This window comes from Pteropus vampyrus, unplaced genomic scaffold (assembly GCF_000151845.1).
Source record: "Pteropus vampyrus isolate Shadow unplaced genomic scaffold, Pvam_2.0 Scaffold25, whole genome shotgun sequence".
Classification (NCBI taxonomy): domain Eukaryota; kingdom Metazoa; phylum Chordata; class Mammalia; order Chiroptera; family Pteropodidae; genus Pteropus; species Pteropus vampyrus.
Window position 1 is genome coordinate 12568492 of NW_011888806.1, and position 18834 is coordinate 12587325.

Consider the following 18834-nt stretch of genomic DNA (forward strand, 5'->3'; position numbering starts at 1 on the left):
GAACATAAGATATGGAGACTTTACCCGCCTGAGTTCCGGGATTTGGGAGGCAGACAGCAGCCGTTACAAAGTGGATCAACTTTCTTCTCCCTAGACCAATGCAAGCATCAACCATTGCAGCCATGGTTCCTCGTTCCTCCTCTTTCTTTCCTCTTCATAAATCGTCCTCACAGTCTTTTCCGGTGTTCTTCCCCTGTTTCCCCGAGTACTCCACTTAAAGGTTCCGCTAGCAAAGCCTAGGGCCAGTGGAGGGAGCGGGGAGTGGGCGGGTTTTTCAATGCGCCTGCGCAGCACCTTTACGTTCTCGCCCTCACCGCGTCTCAAGCCCGCGACACTTTGATTGGATGAGAAGGCGGGCACCCACGTCTGTGCCCCCGCTTCCGGTCTGAGAACTATTAAGTCTCGGTCTTTCCCAAGGGTGGTTGGAGGGGTGTGCAAGCGTTACCTATTTTGCTACCGGCGCGCCTTGCCCTCCACTCACTGGGGTTTGGCGGCTGAGACACGGCGGACGACGTTCGGGCAGGGCCCTAGGCCCCTTCCATGGATGAATGTGTTTCGCGCATCCGCCGGCGTGTGTCTGTCCGCAAAAGGAACCGTCCTAGCCTAGGGACCATTTTTGCCACCCCCACCGAGGCCGAGCTCAAGCCCAGCAATGAGGAGGAGACGGAGGAGGAGAAGGCTGGGAGTCGGCGGCGGAAAACTGTGGGCGTGCAACCGCTCGAGGTACAGCCGGATCAGCTCTCAAATTCCCCCGAGTTCCTCATCCCATTTCCCGCGTTTGGGGCGATGATACAACCCAAGCCTCTTACTGCGCATACCCACTGAAAGAGGAGGAGTGGGAGGCCAGCTACAGAAGGCTTGCAACTAGAAACCACAAAATTTTGGCATTTCCCTTCTCGGGTGCAAACGTTTGACCAATTGTCTACTAGTCTTAGTGTACTTACCTTGGCTTTGTTATCGCTGTTAATTATCACTTGTAAGGTATTGCCTTGTTATCCTCGTTTTTATATAATGAAACGTAGACCCCCGAGACGGAAAAGATAACACACGCAGCAAGTTAAGTGGGATGACTGAGAGGCAAAGTCAGACTTGGAGGTTACTGCTGCTCCTGCTGTACTGATAAAATCTATTTATTGCACATGCATATGTGCTGAATAAGCTATTTACATTATCTAGATTTTACAATAGAAATCAGGCCCTGAGAAGTTAAACTACACTTGTGATTCCAATTCCTGTATTTTTAATCACTGCACTATATTACTATTCCAAATTTACATTCCTTCTGTTTAGTAGAGTACCTTAAGACAGCATACAGACTCTCCCTCTCAATTTCAAATTCCTAGGGACAGAATCTTCTTGGAGTGCCCGGTAGTACAAGCATGATTTTGTTACTGGCCACATTCTGTAGATTGGATTCTGGGTAGGGAAGGATAGTGCAGTTATCAGAACTTTTAGTGAGGTGACATCCCAAGAGATGTCTGTAAGTCCTGCTACCTCTTTAAGGATTTAGCACTGGATGAAGAATTAGGATCCCAGCATCACCACATGCTACGAGTGTAGTATAAGCAAGTTACCTACCCTCTCTGGGCCTCCATTTCTTCATCTGTAAAATGGGGATGATAATATCTGTTTCACAGGGTGATTTATATTTAGGTCTATAAGCCATGTGTGGCCATTTAATTATATACCTGGCATAATCCTAGGCTGAAACTTTTATTAATAAAGCTAAAATTGACCATAAATATTTTTGTTTTCTTTCCAGAATAATGATAGTGAAGAGGACATGTTTGGTGACTATGATAGCTTTTCTGAAAACTCTTTCTTAGCCCAAGTTGTTGACCTGGAACAAAAATACATGCAACTTCCTGAAAATAGGAAACATGATACAGACCTTGCCACTGAAGATCTTTGTTCAGAAAGCCTCAAACATAACAAAGTTAGCATTACCACTGTAGGCAGCTTTACTGAATTAAAAATGGGGGAGCACACAAAGAACCAGAGTGGTCATGAAGATGTCTCTATTGAACTTGGAGCTGATCTGTTGTATGAATTGCCTTCTTCACAGGTTTTATACTTCGGAAATGTGCAGAACTCTTCAAATGATTTTGGAGATCAGTCTACTAAAGAGAGGGATTGCAACTCCGCCTCTCTTAAGACTGTGAATGAAGAATTGCCCAATAATAGTGTAGAACAACCCCAACAAATCAATGCCTCTTCTCATGTCAGAACCAGTTCAGACGTGAATAGGAGAAAAAGTCTTAAAGATCATCTAAAAAGTGCCATGACTGGAAATGCCAAGGCCCAAACACCAATGTTTTCTAGGACTAAACAGCTCAAAGAAACTCTCCTATCTGAGGAAATTAATGTTGCTAAGAAAACAATTGAGTCATCATCAGATGACCTTGGACCTTTTTATTCATTACCCAGTAAAGTGAGAGACCTTTATGTTCAGTTCAAGGGAATTGAAAAATTATATGGTAATGCTTTTTGCTGGAATGGAAAAAATTTTGCCATTATTACCATAGTATTAGTGCAAATCTATAGGAAGCAGATACTTACATTGTCATATAGCTCATCTTAAATCAAAATGTCAGCCCTCTCTCAACCTATCCCTGACCTGCTAATACTGAACCTCTTTTCTTCCCTTCGTGGTCACAATTCTCAAACCTGTTATCCTGCTGTCTCCCTGTCTTCAACCTCAAATAATTCCCAATCCACTCCAACACTGGGTTCTGTGCTCTCACTTAAGATAAAATGACTCGAGTGTGTAAACTCAATGATAATTTTAGTTCTTACATGACTTCTTAGTAACTTACCTGACACAATTAACCAGACCCCTTTTGAAACACTCGTTTCTTGACTTCTTGACATTCCACTCCTGGTTTTTTCTCTGATTGTTTAGCTGCTACTCAGTTTTTTTAGCTGGTGTTTCCTTGGCTGGCTGGCTTTCTTCTCTACCAAAACTTAGTTGTTGGAATTCTTTTAACTACTGAGATGACTTGAGTGAAAGAAGTCAGTATTAGTAATACCACTGAATAAATATCTTTAAAGGTAGCTGAAGATTTATGTGCAAAGAATACTGATAACAATGTATCGTGATGTTTTTCAAAAATCCTGGGTTATTGCATATATTTCAAATATGTGTCATTTTAGACAAAAAGGGACAGTCACTGAAGATGAGCCTATCAACCAGTCACTTCATAAGTATTTCTGAAACTCTTTTCTTAGTATCTTAGGAACCATATGAAAGCATGGATTCTTATCTCGGAGAAGACAATCAGATTGGAGCAGTAGAACTACAGGAAACAGTCTAACATAAGACAAGTGTCTCATATATTCTAAATTGTGAGGTTTGTAGTTTAAGAGCTAATGATGTGTATTGCTCTTGAAGTAGATGTTAACTTCCCATCCTTTGCTTTTCTCCTAGCACCTTATTCTTATTTTAATCTGCATCTCCTACCAGAATGAATATCCTGAGGAGAGGGCTCTGTCTAACTCATCTTTTTATTACGTAACTAGCTCTGTGCCTGGTGCACTCTGATAGGTTCTCAACTGCTGGGGTTGTCAGCTGAGGTATGAATTCTGGTCACTTAAACGCAAGTTTAGCAATCTGAGCCTTAGTTCCTGATCTGTTAAAAAGGAATGATGGTGATGATGATGATAATAATAGTTTTCTTGCAAGTTATGTGTCAAGGACATTGCAAATTAGACTTTATATTGGTAGCTTTGAAGTATGAACTTTGGTAAATAACTTTTTAAATCTCCTTTTGTAAATCTTGCTTAATGTCGTGAACAGTTTAAAACAATTATGTGTGCTGTTTTTCATTGAATTAAAGCATGACTTTCAAAGTGCAGTTTCACCTGAACTGAAACTTGAACTAGTATCAGCATCACTTGAGCACTTGTTGAAATGTACATTCTCAGGCCCCACCCCGACCCGAATCAGAACCTCTGAGAGTGAGACTAGCAGTCTGCTTTCACAAGCCCTCCAGGGAATTCTGATGTGCCAAAAATTTGAGAACCACTGAGCTAGAGAACCTCCACTTTATACTGTTATTTTTGCTTTTTTATAGTAGAATTAAATATTTAATGTGTTTTATTTAAATGTTGAGAACTAAGTTAATTTGCTTTTTTAATGTTTGAAGATAAACAATATTCTTAAATATTTGTTATTTTAGTCATTTTATACTTTAAAAATCTGAGTTGGATAAAATGTAGATATGGCCAAATATTTTTACATAAATATCTGCAGTGTGATAACTAATAGGTGATACCAGTCTGGAGTATTTTTTAATATTTATTAAATTTAAGGATTTAAGTATTTTTGACATTTTTTTAAGATCTTTTTACTGAAATATTTTTAAAGTAAAAATAGTACATATTTATTTACAAAAATTTGAGAATCACCAAAAAAAGCACAATAAGTCACTTGTAACTGTCATTCATGTATAACTGTTTTAATACCTTTGTAATATGTCCTGTTAATCATTTTTTAATTTTTTGGGAAAACATGCAAAATATTCAAGCCCATCTTTTCTATGCATATATTGTTTTCTAATACTGGGTTTATACTATCCAACACACATGTATAATCTGTTTTTTTCATTTAACTGTATTGAGCATAAATCTACTCCCTCATTTTCAAGCTGCAGAGAATTACATCATATGATCGTGCAAAAATTTATTCAACCTTTATCCCCTCAGTGGCTCTTTGTTATATATAAACAGTGCCATGATGAACATCTTGCACATAATCTTTCTGTGTGTCCTTGCTTTTATTTCTATGTGTGTAGAGTTCTAGAAGTAATACTACTAGATCAAAGATAATGTGCAGTTTTATTTTTGATACTTCTAGAATGCTTCCCAATAAACCATACACAGGGAATGCCTGTTTGTCTCCACTCTAGTCAGCTGTGGATTTTACATGCATAGGCCTTTTTTTTTTCCTTACTTATTTGTTTTATTTGTTTGCCAACCCAATAGGTAACAGTTAAGCATCTTTTCATATGTTATTAGCTATTGCATTTCTCCCTGCAGTGAAATACCTTGCCACATCTTTTGCCCATTTTTCTAGTGATAAAATACTGGTGCATGTTTTGCAGACTTCTAGTGATCCAGGTTGTCAAATTATCCTTCAGAGTAGTTATACTAGTTTTTATGCCATGTTTTGGATCTGACGTAATGCCATTCATGAATTCCATCTTGCTAAACTGTGGAAACCCTAGATATGCCAGTAAATAATCCTAGTTTTTTATGGTTTAAACTCAGTTTAAGATGGTATTAAGTCCATTAAAAATTCAGCTCCCCTATGAAAGCTAGTTGAATAGTCTTTCTTGGTTTGTAAAAAATCTCATATTTTTTCCTTCTCCCCCTATTTTTCTGTAAGATGGTGTTTTGATGAATGAGAAAGGGAAGCTTCACAATCTCCTTGCAGAATGTAAGAGGAAGGCCTTAAAATTCACACAGATCTTTGTACTGTCTTGTAGCTGCTCTGGTGACCCAGATGATGCCTCTTGTCCAGCAGGCACTGCCTGCCCTGTTGGGATCTTAAACCTAAGTCTGCAACTGGCAAGTAGGTGTGCTAGTTGCCCACCTCGCTGAGCAGATCTGAGTTAGAATTAGACTCTTCACTGGTTGTGCACATCACACATTGGAGATTTTTGACATTTAATATTGATGTGTGATTACATTTATCATTATAAGAACTACACAGGGTGGGATTTGATTTTTCCTTCATAGAAAACTTGATTTGAGATTTAAATTGTAGAGGGGAAAATAATGCTTGTTATTTTTTTTAATTCCACAGAATGGCAACATACTTGCTTAACACTGAATTCTGTGCAAGAAAGAAAAAATTTAATATATTCCTTGCCAACAAGTGGTGGAAAGACCCTCGTAGCTGAGATTTTAATGCTACAAGAACTGCTTTGCCGGCGCAAAGATGTTTTAATGATCCTACCATATGTGGCAATTGTCCAAGAAAAGGTGTGATTTTTTTTTTAACAAGTGATATTTGCTAATGTTATTTTGGCATTAAGATATGAAAAGTAGCATAAATACAACTTTTTATTGACTGAGAAGAGGTACTTCTTTTAATGATGAAGAATTAATATTTTTAGAATGTACAAAAGCAGTATGGAGCACTTAACTGAAAATCTCTTCTGGTACTAATCACCTGTTGCAGAAAGAATTATTTTTCTAAACTGGTGGGTTAAACTCCATTATAAATGTCTACTGATTTTAGCTTGCTTTGAATTATATCATCAAAATAAATGAGTTATTCTGATAATTTTATATCAGAAGAGACAGTTGAAATTTATTTTCTTATATATTATCTAGTTTAAAAGTTCATTTTGTAAAGATCAACACATTAAGTACGACATTTCTTAGTTATACATGTCCTATCCATGACCAGATAGTATCCCCTTGATTGATATTAAACACAATTTTAGATTTTTTAAATCTCTGTGTGCACTTTAATAATTAGAGTTCTTATTTACGGGGAGTTTTTTGTTTGTTTTGTTTTGACTAATATTCTAGATTTCAGGTTTGTCAAGTTTTGGTATAGAACTGGGTTTCTTTGTTGAAGAATATGCCGGAAGCAAAGGAAAATTTCCTCCAATTAAAAGAAGGGAAAAGAAATCACTATATATTGCCACTATTGAAAAAGGACATGGTCTGGTCAACTCCTTGATTGAAACTGGAAGGATTAGTAGTCTGGGTCTGGTTGTTGTGGATGAGGTGGGTCACTGCTTTTATAACTTATCAACATTTTTATTATACTAACATTATTATGTGGATCTGCTTAGTACCTTTATGAGAATAAATGATATATTTTAATACATAGAAGATACAGATGAAAACATTTCATACTTGGTAATATTAAATTCGGTTTTGTGTCAAGTGTTTCTTGAATAGAAAATATATTTGTATGTATATTCAATTTTACAGGACTTATGAATTCCAGATGTGTCAAGATGTTGCCCCCAAACCTCATTAACTTAAAATACCAGTGAAATAATGCATATATGCTCTAGTTGCAACATCCAAAATGCTTAAGTTATAAAGACTACTGCTTTTCATACAAATATATGCCTGTTTTATATAAGTATTATATGCAGATCTATTTTTTCTCTTTTTTTTTAAAAAAAAAATCTCCAGTTGCACATGATTGGTGAAGGAAGCCGTGGCGCTATACTAGAAATGACCCTAGCAAAACTCCTCTACACTAGCAGTAAGTATTTTTTCAAATGTCGTCACTAATTGATTTTTAATAAAATGACCTATAAAAGACTTAATTTATCAGTAGCTAGATTATGTAACCTAGAGTAAGATACTTAAGCTTTCTACTTTAGATTTTTATTTTAAGGTAAGCTTTTAAATTTTTGTTGGAAGAATACATGAATGAGGATAATTGTGAAGATAAGTGAAATTAACATTTGAGGATGTCCTTCATTATCTTTCACTTACTATCTGTGTGTGCTTAGGCAGGTGACTCAACCTTTCCGTTTCTTCATCTATAAAATAGGGATAATAATGATACTGACCTGATAGGATTGGTGTGAGGATTATATGAGTTAACATATGTGAAACATTCAGCAATGCCTACCACATAGCACTCAATAAGTTTGCTGCTGCTGCCACCATCAGTATCATCATCATCACCATATTAATAATGCAATATATTCAAGTAGTCATTTTAAATAACTATTTTGCAACACGAGATATTCTTTAAACATACATGAAATATTAATCCTAGATGCCTTCTCTACTATTTAATAATATGCTATTACAATAACTTAGCTTATATATGCAAAAATTAATTATAAAGGTCAAATCCTAGGAATTATTTTTAAAATTTTAATAGCAATGGTATTTGGACATATTTTAGCACTTTATAATCATTCATTCAAAAAACATTTATTGAGTGTGTGCCAGGCACTACTTTAAGTGCTAAGGATACAACAGTGAATAAAAGAAAGTCCCTGCCTTCATTAAACACATTTTAGCACAAGTGAACAGACAATAAGCAGATAAACAAGAAGACATATGGTGTGTCAGATGGTGACATGTTCTATGGAAAAATATAGAGAAAGAGAGGAGAAAGATCACCTACTTGTCAAATCCAGTGTACAGTGATTATTCTTGTCTCAACTTTTCTTCAACATTTAACTATCATTATTTATTTATTTATCTATTTATTTATTTGTTTGTTTGTTTTTATGGTGACATTGGTTAACAAAATCCAGTAAGTTTCAGCTGTACACTTTAACAGTAAGGCATATATGTATTTACACTGCGTGTTCACCTCCCATACTTAGATTTCTTTCTGTCACCTCATATTTGGCCCCTTTTGCCCTGTCGTCTTCCTCCCTCCCTGCACTCCCTACCTTCTGGTAACCACTAGTCTATAGTCCATGTCCATGAGTCTCTGTTTGTTTCTCCTGTTCATTTGTTGTTTATATCTCACATATAAGTGATATCATGTGATTTTCAACTTCTTCTGTCTGGCTTATTTCACTTAGCATGATTTTCTCAAGGTCCATCTATGTTGTCGCAAATGGCAGTATTTCATCTCTTCTTATGGCTGAGTAATATTCCATTGTATATATGTACCACAGCTTCTTTAGCCAATCATCTATCGTAGGACACTTCGGTTGCTTCCATGTCTTGGCCACTGTGAATAATTTTATTGTCTCAGCTTTTCTTCAGAATTTGACTGTTTATCATTCTTTTTTCCTTTGTGTACTGCAACATCATTCTCTCTTGGTTTCTCTACTCTCTCTCTGTGTAAGCGGGATCACATGGAAAAATAGCATAGCATACTGTCTGAGGACAGACTCTGGAACTAGATTCAAATTTTAGCTTACTTCTAACCACATACATGACCTTAAACAAGTTGTAGTAACTGTGCCTCTCTTTCCTTATGCCTCAAAAACGGATGATAGTAATAGAACCTTCCTCACTGAATTGCTGTGAAGATGGCATGAGTTAATATTGTAAAGCATCTAGCATAGTACCTACACATAATGGAGATGTGTTTGCTATTACTGTATACTTATTCATCTTTCTACACCAGTACCTTAGACTTATATTTTTAAATGAAATTAATATCTTTAGTTTTTCCTTCCTGTTCTCCTTTGTGACACTTCATTCTAAGCATGTTTATTATGTATATTGGTGTTACCATAGAGTCATCTTAGTCTCTTCTCTTGTGTCCTACTTCATACTGTTTCTGCTAATTCTTATCCATACTCAGGATATCAAGTGCTTACTGTGTGCTAATGGCTCCTGATCTGTATTTCCAGCTTATAGTTCCCTTCTCAGTGATATCATCTGCCAACTGGACACTCCTACTTGAATATCCTGTGAACAGCTGAGATTCACGTCCAAGTCTATTTTTACAAACCCATTCTTCAGTCTGAATTCCCTGCCACCGTCTGCCAGCCAGCCAAGCCAAAATCTTAAATTCTAACTCTTGCACATTCTGTTGGCAAGCAAACCCTATCTGGTCTACCTTATAAATACATTTTTTAATTCTCTCCCTCCTGTCCCTCATGCTACTAAATCTTCAGATTAATACCTCATCCTTTCTTACCTAGATTACCACAGAGATCAACACAGACTTTTGTCTGCCTTCAGTCTTGATCACTACCCTCTCCCTCACCAAATCTGTCTTCTCTAGAGCAGTCAGAATATTTCACAAATGCAAATCCCCTATTTATAGTCCTTCCATAGCTTCCCATTTCTGCATAAATCCCAATTTTCTGAGGACAGCCTTTCTTTAATTGGCCACATGTTCACCTCTTCAGCTTCATAGTCCACCCTTATGGAGTGGGAAGGGACAATGCTTATTCCTCTTTCAAATAACATCTTGAGTGATAAAATTTCAAGATTAAAGATAACAGCAGTGAAAAAGCACTGGCCAAGAAGGCCTCTTTGTTTTTTGATAGCTAAGTGGAAAGCAGCAATTTTGTACTGCCTGGGAAGTCATGCAGCTTCATGAGTTTCACGCCATCTTTATTTTAAAATAAAGAAAACCTGATAGCAAGATTCCATAAAGAATTTTTCATGTGGCAAGAGTTCTGGACTCATTCAGCCCTACATCCTACACTGTCCGTCTGCATATGACTGTACCCATAGAAACTGTTGTAGCTCTTCGTAAAGATAGTTAGCAACAACTATGTATACACTCATTATTGTTTAGAAGTCTTAATAAAGATCCTATTTCTTGCTAAGTTTGAAATTTTATAAAATTCTAAATAGTAACTTTTAGGATATGAGAAATATTTTATTCTTTAACTGCCAGATAAATGCTCTGATAATATATTTATATTTTTCTTACACAACCCTACCCTTTTACCAAAGCACTCAGGAATTTAGAACACAAAAAGGTTGCTAAAAATTATTATGGTATATTAAGTAACAAATTTTTCTCAATACTTTGGATTTTTTTCGTAGAAACAACTCAAATTATTGGTATGAGTGCAACATTGAACAATGTTGAAGACCTACAAGAGTTCCTTCAAGCAGAATATTACACCAGTCAATTCAGACCAGTATGTGCCTGAGGTTTGCACTGTATCGATTCGTTGTGTATCATCTTACTTAGAAACAAAAGTAATTAATGTACCATATAAAAAAATTCCATAAAGTAGCAAAGGGCCATAATTCCATTTACCATGGCTATATGCTAATAAGCTTGAGTTTGAATATAGAGAATGTGAACTCTGTGGGGTCAAGAGATCTTGGCTTGGGTCACAACTATATCTGTAGCACTTGAAACAGTGCCTGGCCCATGGGCCTTCAATGAATATTTATTGAATGAAATTTTCCAGACCCATTCTATTTTTCCATTTCTTATTCTCTGAGGTAAATATTTTCATTTGTCAAAATTTAGTGATTTATGTTTTGATTTATTGGCACATTAAAACTGTTATCTCAAAAGTTAAAATACTTATGCTTTGGTAGTTATAATGCTTCTTAAACATGTTTAGACTTAACATGGATTTAAATTTAAACTTCTCAATAATAGCATTCCCAAAATTCTTGAAGAAAGTAAATAATGTTTCTGTCTGCACTACTAATGTGCATGTTCTGTCTCTAAATGGATTTTCAGGAAATGATTTTTGAGAATTACCAAATTTTAATTTGAAAGTTGATGTTTTTACATTTGCACCAAATATGAAAATTTTCAAGGATATTTTCTGACGTTAATTGTAAAATTAGATGCTGTTCTTTTAAAAATTCAATGAGCTGTATTCACAAAGTTTTTAGTCTATTAATACTTAAATTAAAAATAATATATATGGTGGTACTTAGAATGAAAACTGATGACTAATAAAACAAATATTTTAGATCTTGAGAAATAATACAAATAACTCCTTAATAAGAGATAAAAAGTGCGAACACTTAACTCATTTGTACTTCTTGTGAAAAATAAGAAAGTGTATGGTTTCCATTTAGATATGTGGCTATTCAATTCAGAAGTGTTTTTTGAGGATATTAATCCCTATTTTGATTTAATGGGGGAAAAGAGACTTAAAAAGAGAAATGGTAAAGAAAATACTTTTAAGTTAAAGCATATTTTACATAACCTTAGAAAAGCTAAAATTTTTGTGTAGGTGTCCTTTACAGCATGTTTTACAAAATATATAACTCTCGAAAAAGGAACTTATATGTGTTGTTAATTGCAAATATCCTTTTAATCCAAGGTCGAATTAAAAGAATATCTGAAAATAAATGATTCAATATGTGAGGTTGACAGCAAAGCTGAGAATGGCATGACTTTTTCACGTCTTCTTAATTATAAGGTAACGTTAATAACCCTTGAACCCAAGGCTCCCAGACTTTGTGCCCAAGTACCCCGGGGCACCACAGAAGAGTCACGTGGATACCATGGATGAGCTTAGATTTTTTGAAAGAAACCTGTGATGCTTGACATCTGTTAGATACCATACAAACTGCTGGTTCGAGGTAGTTAGTTTCCAGTTTCAACATTAGATCACACAACATACCTTTTATGATATTGTACTTTTGTGAAGTTGGGTATTTTTGCAGTTATTGTAAACAGATAGCATGTGAAAATCAATATGGGACAGGAAATGAGGGTAGCTATGTCCAATCTAATTCCAGATTTGAAAGATTACAGTGCCCAGTTGTGTGCACACCTCATTAATGGGCTGTTGTGGTTATTTAAGAATGAAATAAATATTTTTTTATTCAATTGATGTATATTATTTATGTAGACAGCTACTATGTTGTGAGGTAATGTATACTCATTAAGTTTTTAGACCTAACTCCCCAATAAACAAAACTGTTAGATCTTTTGACCTTGGGGCTCCATGAACCAAGAAAGTTTGGAGACCGCTCCCTTAAACATTTATTCATTTATCAATAACAGCAAAAAGGAACATTTGTGGGCTATGTATTCAGATACTGGAGTATGAAAATGTTAATGTCCACCCCACTAGTGTTCTATAACATATGAAGGGTATTTAAAAGGAGGAAGGATTTTACAAGTTTTAGAATTCTATGAATTCTAATTCATATTTCATTTTCAGGAAGTCAGAGAAAGTGAGGAGATTTTAAAATACTATGTTTTTCTCCATGTTCTTTGAGTTCCTTGTGCCTGCTTGATAAATATATTTTTTATTTCTGAAAATATGTCTCGTAGTATGAATCTGCTTCTTTGAAACTATTAGTAATCATTAAAGGTATATCTATCTTATTTACACAGCCCATTGACTATTATTAGGATCAATTTGTGTTTCTGTGGACATTTTTGTACTGCTTTGGTGGAGATGGGCATGCAGTGGAGTTATTAATAACATTACCTGTTTTCACTTCTTTAATTTTAAACTAAATATACCGAACAATCCTAATAACCTAAAAGTGAGACTTAACATTTTGATGTTTAATATAGGTTTCATTTTTTCTATTAAATGATAAGATTTATTAAATCAGAAATTCAAAATTATGGGTCATTTACTTACCTTTCAAAGCATACTGGTAAAATGACAGGCTTTTATGATTGCTAACTGCCTTGTTGCTACATCTTGTTGTGCAGTATTCTGATACTCTGAAAAAGATGGATCCTGATCACTTGGTAGCATTGGTGACAGAAGTTATTCCCAATTATTCCTGCTTAGTTTTTTGTCCCACAAAGAAGAACTGTGAAAACGTAGCAGAAATGATATGCACATTTTTAAGCAAGTATGTTAATCTTTTAAAAATATTCTTTTCTGTTTTATTTTTATCATGATTTACATGCTATGTATTCTATTTATTCAGCAAGCACTAATTACTTTTTGCAGAACTTTAGGTTAAGTTGTTATATTAGATTCTAAAGGCCTGACCCTGAAGAAATTTTAACTGAAATTTACATATGTGAAATATCCAGAGAAAAAATTCTAAGGCTACATAGAAGAGAATGCTAACATACTACCTTAGATCAATTATTCTCAACTTTGACTGCACAGTGAATCGGGGCTTTTAAAAATGCCAGTGCCCAAGCTATATCTTAGGCTAATTAGAATATCTGGGGATGGCACCCAGACATCATTTTGTGAAGCTCCCCAGGCAAATCCAGCTTGCAGCCAAGGTCAACCACTGGCTGAGGTAGTCAAAGGACTAATCACTATAAACGCTGCGGGGATAAATTATATCTTCATCTTAATTTTCTCTTTAACTAAATACTATTGCCTTTGTTTTCTTAGTAAGCTTCACACTTAAGCTGTTAAGACATTTGAATTGAATTTCCTATGTAATCAAGAAGTTTATTGGTTTGTAATTTTATAATATTTTAATATTGGCTCTGTTATACTCACTGAGATAAGTATAATGTTATTTTAAGTATGAGCAGTTCCGTTTTTTCTGTACCTGTTTGTCCCATGCGTAGTTTTATTTATTTTTTTTTTTTCAGACTTTTGGCCCATTAGCCTGTACTATATAGCCTACCCTGGATTCTAATCTAGTCATCCTCCACCTCCTCTCCCAATCCTTCTGGCAGGATTGGTCTAAAATAACGTTAAATTAATTGAATAATACAAAGATACAGACTTCAGGATAAAGTCTAGAAGTTTCCCATTTGGTAACTAATAATGTACCTTTACAGTGATGATGTTGATTATAAAAGCCTAAGGAAATTAAATTATCATTGAAGTATTTCCAGTAAATCACTCATTTTCTTATAATTTAAGATAAGATAGCACTGGCTAAGTAATATGGAAATTTAGAGACTAACAATTGACTAGGAGATATGAGGTTTATAAATTATACCTTTCACTTATTTTGCTTTCTGATGTTAATAGTTTATTTGTGTCATACATGTTTATGTTTAATATGGAAGCATTTAAAATTTGGGTTCTGCAACCCTTAATTAATTGTAATTGATACTTGATACTTGCTTCAAGAGATAGGAATTAATGCTTTATTTCCTAAGGAAAATTTCCTCTAAGATATATTTTCCATATTACTTGCTGTTTTTGTAAGCTAAAGATTCTAAGCATAGTTTAGTCCCTTTTTTGTGGCTGTTGGCTAAAATGTTAAGTCATATTTAGATGATACCTTTTATATTCTGTATTTTTGGTATAGATGAAGTGAAATCTAGGGCTAAATGGGTTCTGATCTCAATGGCTTTAAAAATAATTTCTTAAGAGCCCTGGGATATCAACTTGTATCTTAATTGTTTGCCTCCTTATCTTAAATTTTTGTGGGAATCAGGCACAGTAAAATCACCTGAGCAGTAGAATATGGCTATGTATCTATTTAAATACAAAGACTGAAGCAGATTTTTCTTAAGTGATTGTCACAGTCTCAAGGAATATTATCTTTTTTGTAGCTTTAATTCCTTTGACTTTTAGTCACAAATGTCTTTTAAACACCATTTGCTGACAACTGCCAAAGCTCTGGTCATATTACTTTCCCTAAAAATCTTCCTAAAGTGTTTCTTAACCTAGATACCTAAGTGTTTCTTAGCCTGAAATTCAGGCTAAGATCTGCCTCAGCTTACTCTTCCTTCCTTATTTCTTCTACTTTTCATTCGCCCTGCGATTCATTCATTCTGAACTTTGATCATGCCTTTCATCATGCTTTACCCTATGTCAAGAATGCAACTGACAAGCAATTATCTGCAAAAATGCCCTATTTTAAAAATTTGTATAAGCACTGTCTTTTAATTATTTGTGAAATGGTGATTGAAAGGTACTAAATATTTGCTCCACTTCAAAAAAGGAATGATTAAAATTGATGAAAAAGCAAAAGAAAAAAAAATATTGCCACTTCTTTAACATCTGTTCTTCAAGACCCAGAACAGATCTCAGGTTCTCCCACAAAAACTTTCTCTTTACAACCATCTGGTCAGTTATAGATATTGTCTCCCTTCTCTAAAATTTTATGGTGATTATCCATTATTCTCACGGCATATAAGACTTAATTCCTTGAGAAGGGCTCATCCAATACATTCCTTTCAGGACCTTGCACACTGGCTGGAAAATAGCAACAGAACATCTATGGCTCCCCTACTCAGCTGTCACTTGTGATTCCTGCACTTAGGACTCGACCACCTTCTTCCCAATTCTTCATTGTTCTTTTGTCTCCTTGCCTCCCATTTCTCAATGTCTTATGAAATTACTTCTTCAGTGAACACCAGCCAGAGCTCTATCCTTCCCATGAAGGAGACTGAAACAACACAAGGTTGTATATATTATATTTATATCTTGGACAATATTTGCTTGCTACTGGTATTCAGAAGTTGTTGCTTTACATTTAAATGGTAATTAGTTATAGCTTTTCTTTCTTTTCTCTTCTAAATGGAATTTAAAACAATATGTGCTCCTAGATATGGAGACATTATTGGATATTATTGAGGCTTCTAAAATACAAGTGTGTAGACAGTGTTTTACATATAATATGTATGATTTAATAATGTATGTTTCCATCTTAAGAAAATTTATAATTTAAAATAAAATAAATCATCTTCAGTAAAGATATACAATCTGGTGAAAAATAATCGTATCATCTAGAGCAGGGAAGGGACTTAACCTGGTGTCCATAGTGTCCATGGATTCATAGGAAATACAGAAATAAACTTCAGGAAGTCCATGAACCCTCTGAAATTTTAAGCAAAGTATTGTGTTTATGTGAATATTTGTTTTTTTTCTTAGCGTTAATCAGATTTTCACAATGCTCTGTGATCCACACAAAGGTTGAGAGAGAATGCCTAGGAGTTTATGAAATCAGAATCAACTTTCTAAGAACATTTAAGTACCTATAGCAATGAAATTAGTACATTTTTTAAAAAGAATATTTACATGCATCTACTAAAATTAAAATGCTAGGCACTTTGTAACTATAAGATCAAAGTTCATCAGTCTAACATATCTTTTCCCTAGAGAATATATGAAACACAAGGAGAAAGAAAAACAGGAGGTGATTAAGAACTTGAAGAATATCAGCAGTGGCAACCTGTGTCCTGTTTTAAAGCGCACGATCCCATTAGGAGTTGCTTATCACCATAGTGGTTTAACAAGTGATGAAAGGAAGCTCTTGGAGGAGGCCTATTCCACAGGAGTTCTCTGCCTTTTAACCTGCACATCCACCCTAGCAGCAGGTGTTAACCTACCAGCTCGAAGGTGAGATATAAGTTAACTGTTGGCCAGGCTCAAAACTTCAGTTCCTAGCTTGCCAGGAGTTTTGTTGTTGTTTTATTCTTTCTCAGTAGTGGATGAGAATTTATCAAATGTTTTTTCAGTATTTGCTGAATTGATTGTTTGGTTTATTTTCTTTAATATTTTAATAAAAAATAACAGTAGATTTCCTAGTATTTGAATTCCTTCTTTCTTTTGTGTTCTACCTTTCTGGTTTTGATGTCAGGGTTTATTATCCTACTTGTATAGAAACAGAAAGCTGTCTCATCTGAAAGAGTTTACTTAACATAGTGATTTTCTTGAAACCTTAAAGAACGCATTCAGAAAGACTTTTAAGTCCAGTATCTTTTTTTAGAGTAGATCTTCAATTACCTTTTCAGTTGTTACCAAAGCTGTAAGCCTGCATAATTGATTTCTGTTCTTTATAATTTGTGACTTTAAAATTTGTGACATTTTTTCAAGTAAATGGTGAATTTTTATAAATCATCCATGGGTATATTTTCTGTTGGGTACGCAGTTTTCTATGTCTCAGTGAAATCACAGTTATTGATCATGTTATCAGCTGCTCTGTTTTCTATTTGTGATTCCTTGGTCTGTCAATTTTAGAGAGATGTTTTAGTCTCCCACTATAATTATGGAGATGTCATTTTCTCCTTTTTGCATTTCTAGAAATGTTTACTTCATATTTCAAAACTATTTAGGTATACAAAGGTTTACTCTAAATATCTTGTTGCTGAATTATATCCCCTATCAATAAAATAGGTCCTTGTTTTTCTCATTTAGTGATTTTACTTGGAATACTAGGACTACATTTTTTTGCCATTTATATATTTTTCCATTCATTTATTTTCAACCTCTGTCACTGATTTAGTTTTCCATTTTCAGGCAATTGGAGAAAAAAATAGGAAGTTACATATCCTATTTCTCTTACTCTAATTGTTACTCTTAAAATTTTAACAATTGTAATCAAATGTTTTCTAACATTGTAGAATTAATCAATAATTATATTCTCTCTCGAATGAGTCTTCTTAGCATTTGTATACCCTCCTATTGCCTCATGTACGTATGTTGCAGTTAACTAGAATTTTAGTTCCAGATTTTTAATTTTCTTTCATCTTATAATCAGTAACTATTTAAACTTATCTATAAATTATACTTGTTTTTCCTTACCTCTCATATCATACATCTTTCTTCTGTGATTCATATTTTATTTTGCCATCCTTGAGTAATTATTGTTTTAAATGCTGCATTTGGGGTAAAAAAAATTTCCCCTTTTTCTTTCTTTTTTACTGTTTTAAAGATTTTGTTCTTTAACATTTTATTTGTCTTAATTTTTATTTTTCTCCCCCTCTCACTCCCCTCTGGTAACCACTAGTCCATTGTCCATGTCCATGAGTCTCTGTTTGTCCTGTTCATTTGTTGCTTTTAGGTTTATATAACACATGTAAGTGATACCATGTGATTTTCAACCTTTTCAGTCTGGCTTATTTCACTTAGCGTGATTATCTCGAGGTCCATCTATGTTGTCACAAATGGCAGAATTTCATCTCTTCTTATAATTGAGTAATATTCCATTGTATATATGTACCACAGCTTCTTTAGCCACTCATCTGTGGTAGGACACTTCGATTGCTTCCATGTCCTGGCCACTGTGACTAATGCTGCTATGAACATCAATGTGAAAATATCTTTTCAGATGAGTTTTCAAGTCTTTAGGGTAAATACCCAGTAGAAGGATTGCTGGCTCATATAGTAGATCATTCTTAGTTTTTTTGAAGAACCTCCATACCATTTTCCATAGTGCCTGTACCGATTTGCAGTCCCACCAGCAGTGTAAGAGGTTCCTTTTTCTCCACATCCTCTCCAACATTTGTTATTTCTTGGCCTGTTGATTATAGACATTCTAACAGGTGTGAGGTGGTATCTCATTGTGGTTTTGATTTGCATTTCCCTAATAGCTATCGATGTTGAGCATATTTTCATATATTTATTGGCCATTTGTATGTCCTCTAGGGAAAAGTGTCTGCTCAGGTCTTCTGCCCATTTTTTGATCAGATTGTTTGTTGTTATTTTTTTGTTGTTATTGAGTCGTATGAGTTCTTCGTATATTTTGGATATTAGGTGCTTATCGGAGGCGTTGCTTGCAAATATATTTTTCCATTTGGATGATTGTCTCTTTACAATT

General features: G+C 34.7%; 2 protein-coding genes across 11 annotated transcripts in view; one reads left to right on the top strand and one right to left on the bottom strand.

Moving 5' to 3' along the window:
- The window catches only part of MRPS18C (mitochondrial ribosomal protein S18C), a 4129-nt gene extending 3868 nt beyond the window's left edge, over positions 1–261 (bottom strand). For both annotated transcript variants that reach the window (XM_011356334.2, XM_011356335.2), the window contains exon 1: positions 25–261. In XM_011356334.2, the coding sequence (XP_011354636.1) occupies positions 25–124 (100 nt within the window). In that variant the 5' untranslated portion in view covers positions 125–261. The remainder of the gene's footprint in view (positions 1–24) is intronic.
- A 120-nt stretch (positions 262–381) lies between these two features.
- The window catches only part of HELQ (helicase, POLQ like), a 58254-nt gene continuing 39801 nt past the window's right edge, over positions 382–18834 (top strand). For 4 of the 9 annotated variants that reach the window (XM_011356339.2, XM_023528444.1, XM_023528445.1 and 1 more), the window contains exons 1-9: positions 382–723; positions 1763–2477; positions 5807–5985; positions 6541–6741; positions 7162–7234; positions 10462–10559; positions 11715–11813; positions 13070–13215; positions 16395–16634. In XM_011356339.2, the coding sequence (XP_011354641.1) occupies positions 541–723; positions 1763–2477; positions 5807–5985; positions 6541–6741; positions 7162–7234; positions 10462–10559; positions 11715–11813; positions 13070–13215; positions 16395–16634 (1934 nt within the window). In that variant the 5' untranslated portion in view covers positions 382–540. Of the gene's footprint in view, positions 724–1762; positions 2478–2580; positions 3351–5386; positions 5438–5486; positions 5573–5806; positions 5986–6540; positions 6742–7161; positions 7235–10461; positions 10577–11714; positions 11814–13069; positions 13216–16394; positions 16635–18834 lie in introns of those variants that run through there. The other 5 variants (XM_023528448.1, XM_011356340.2, XM_023528447.1 and 2 more) reach the window with 5 other exon arrangements.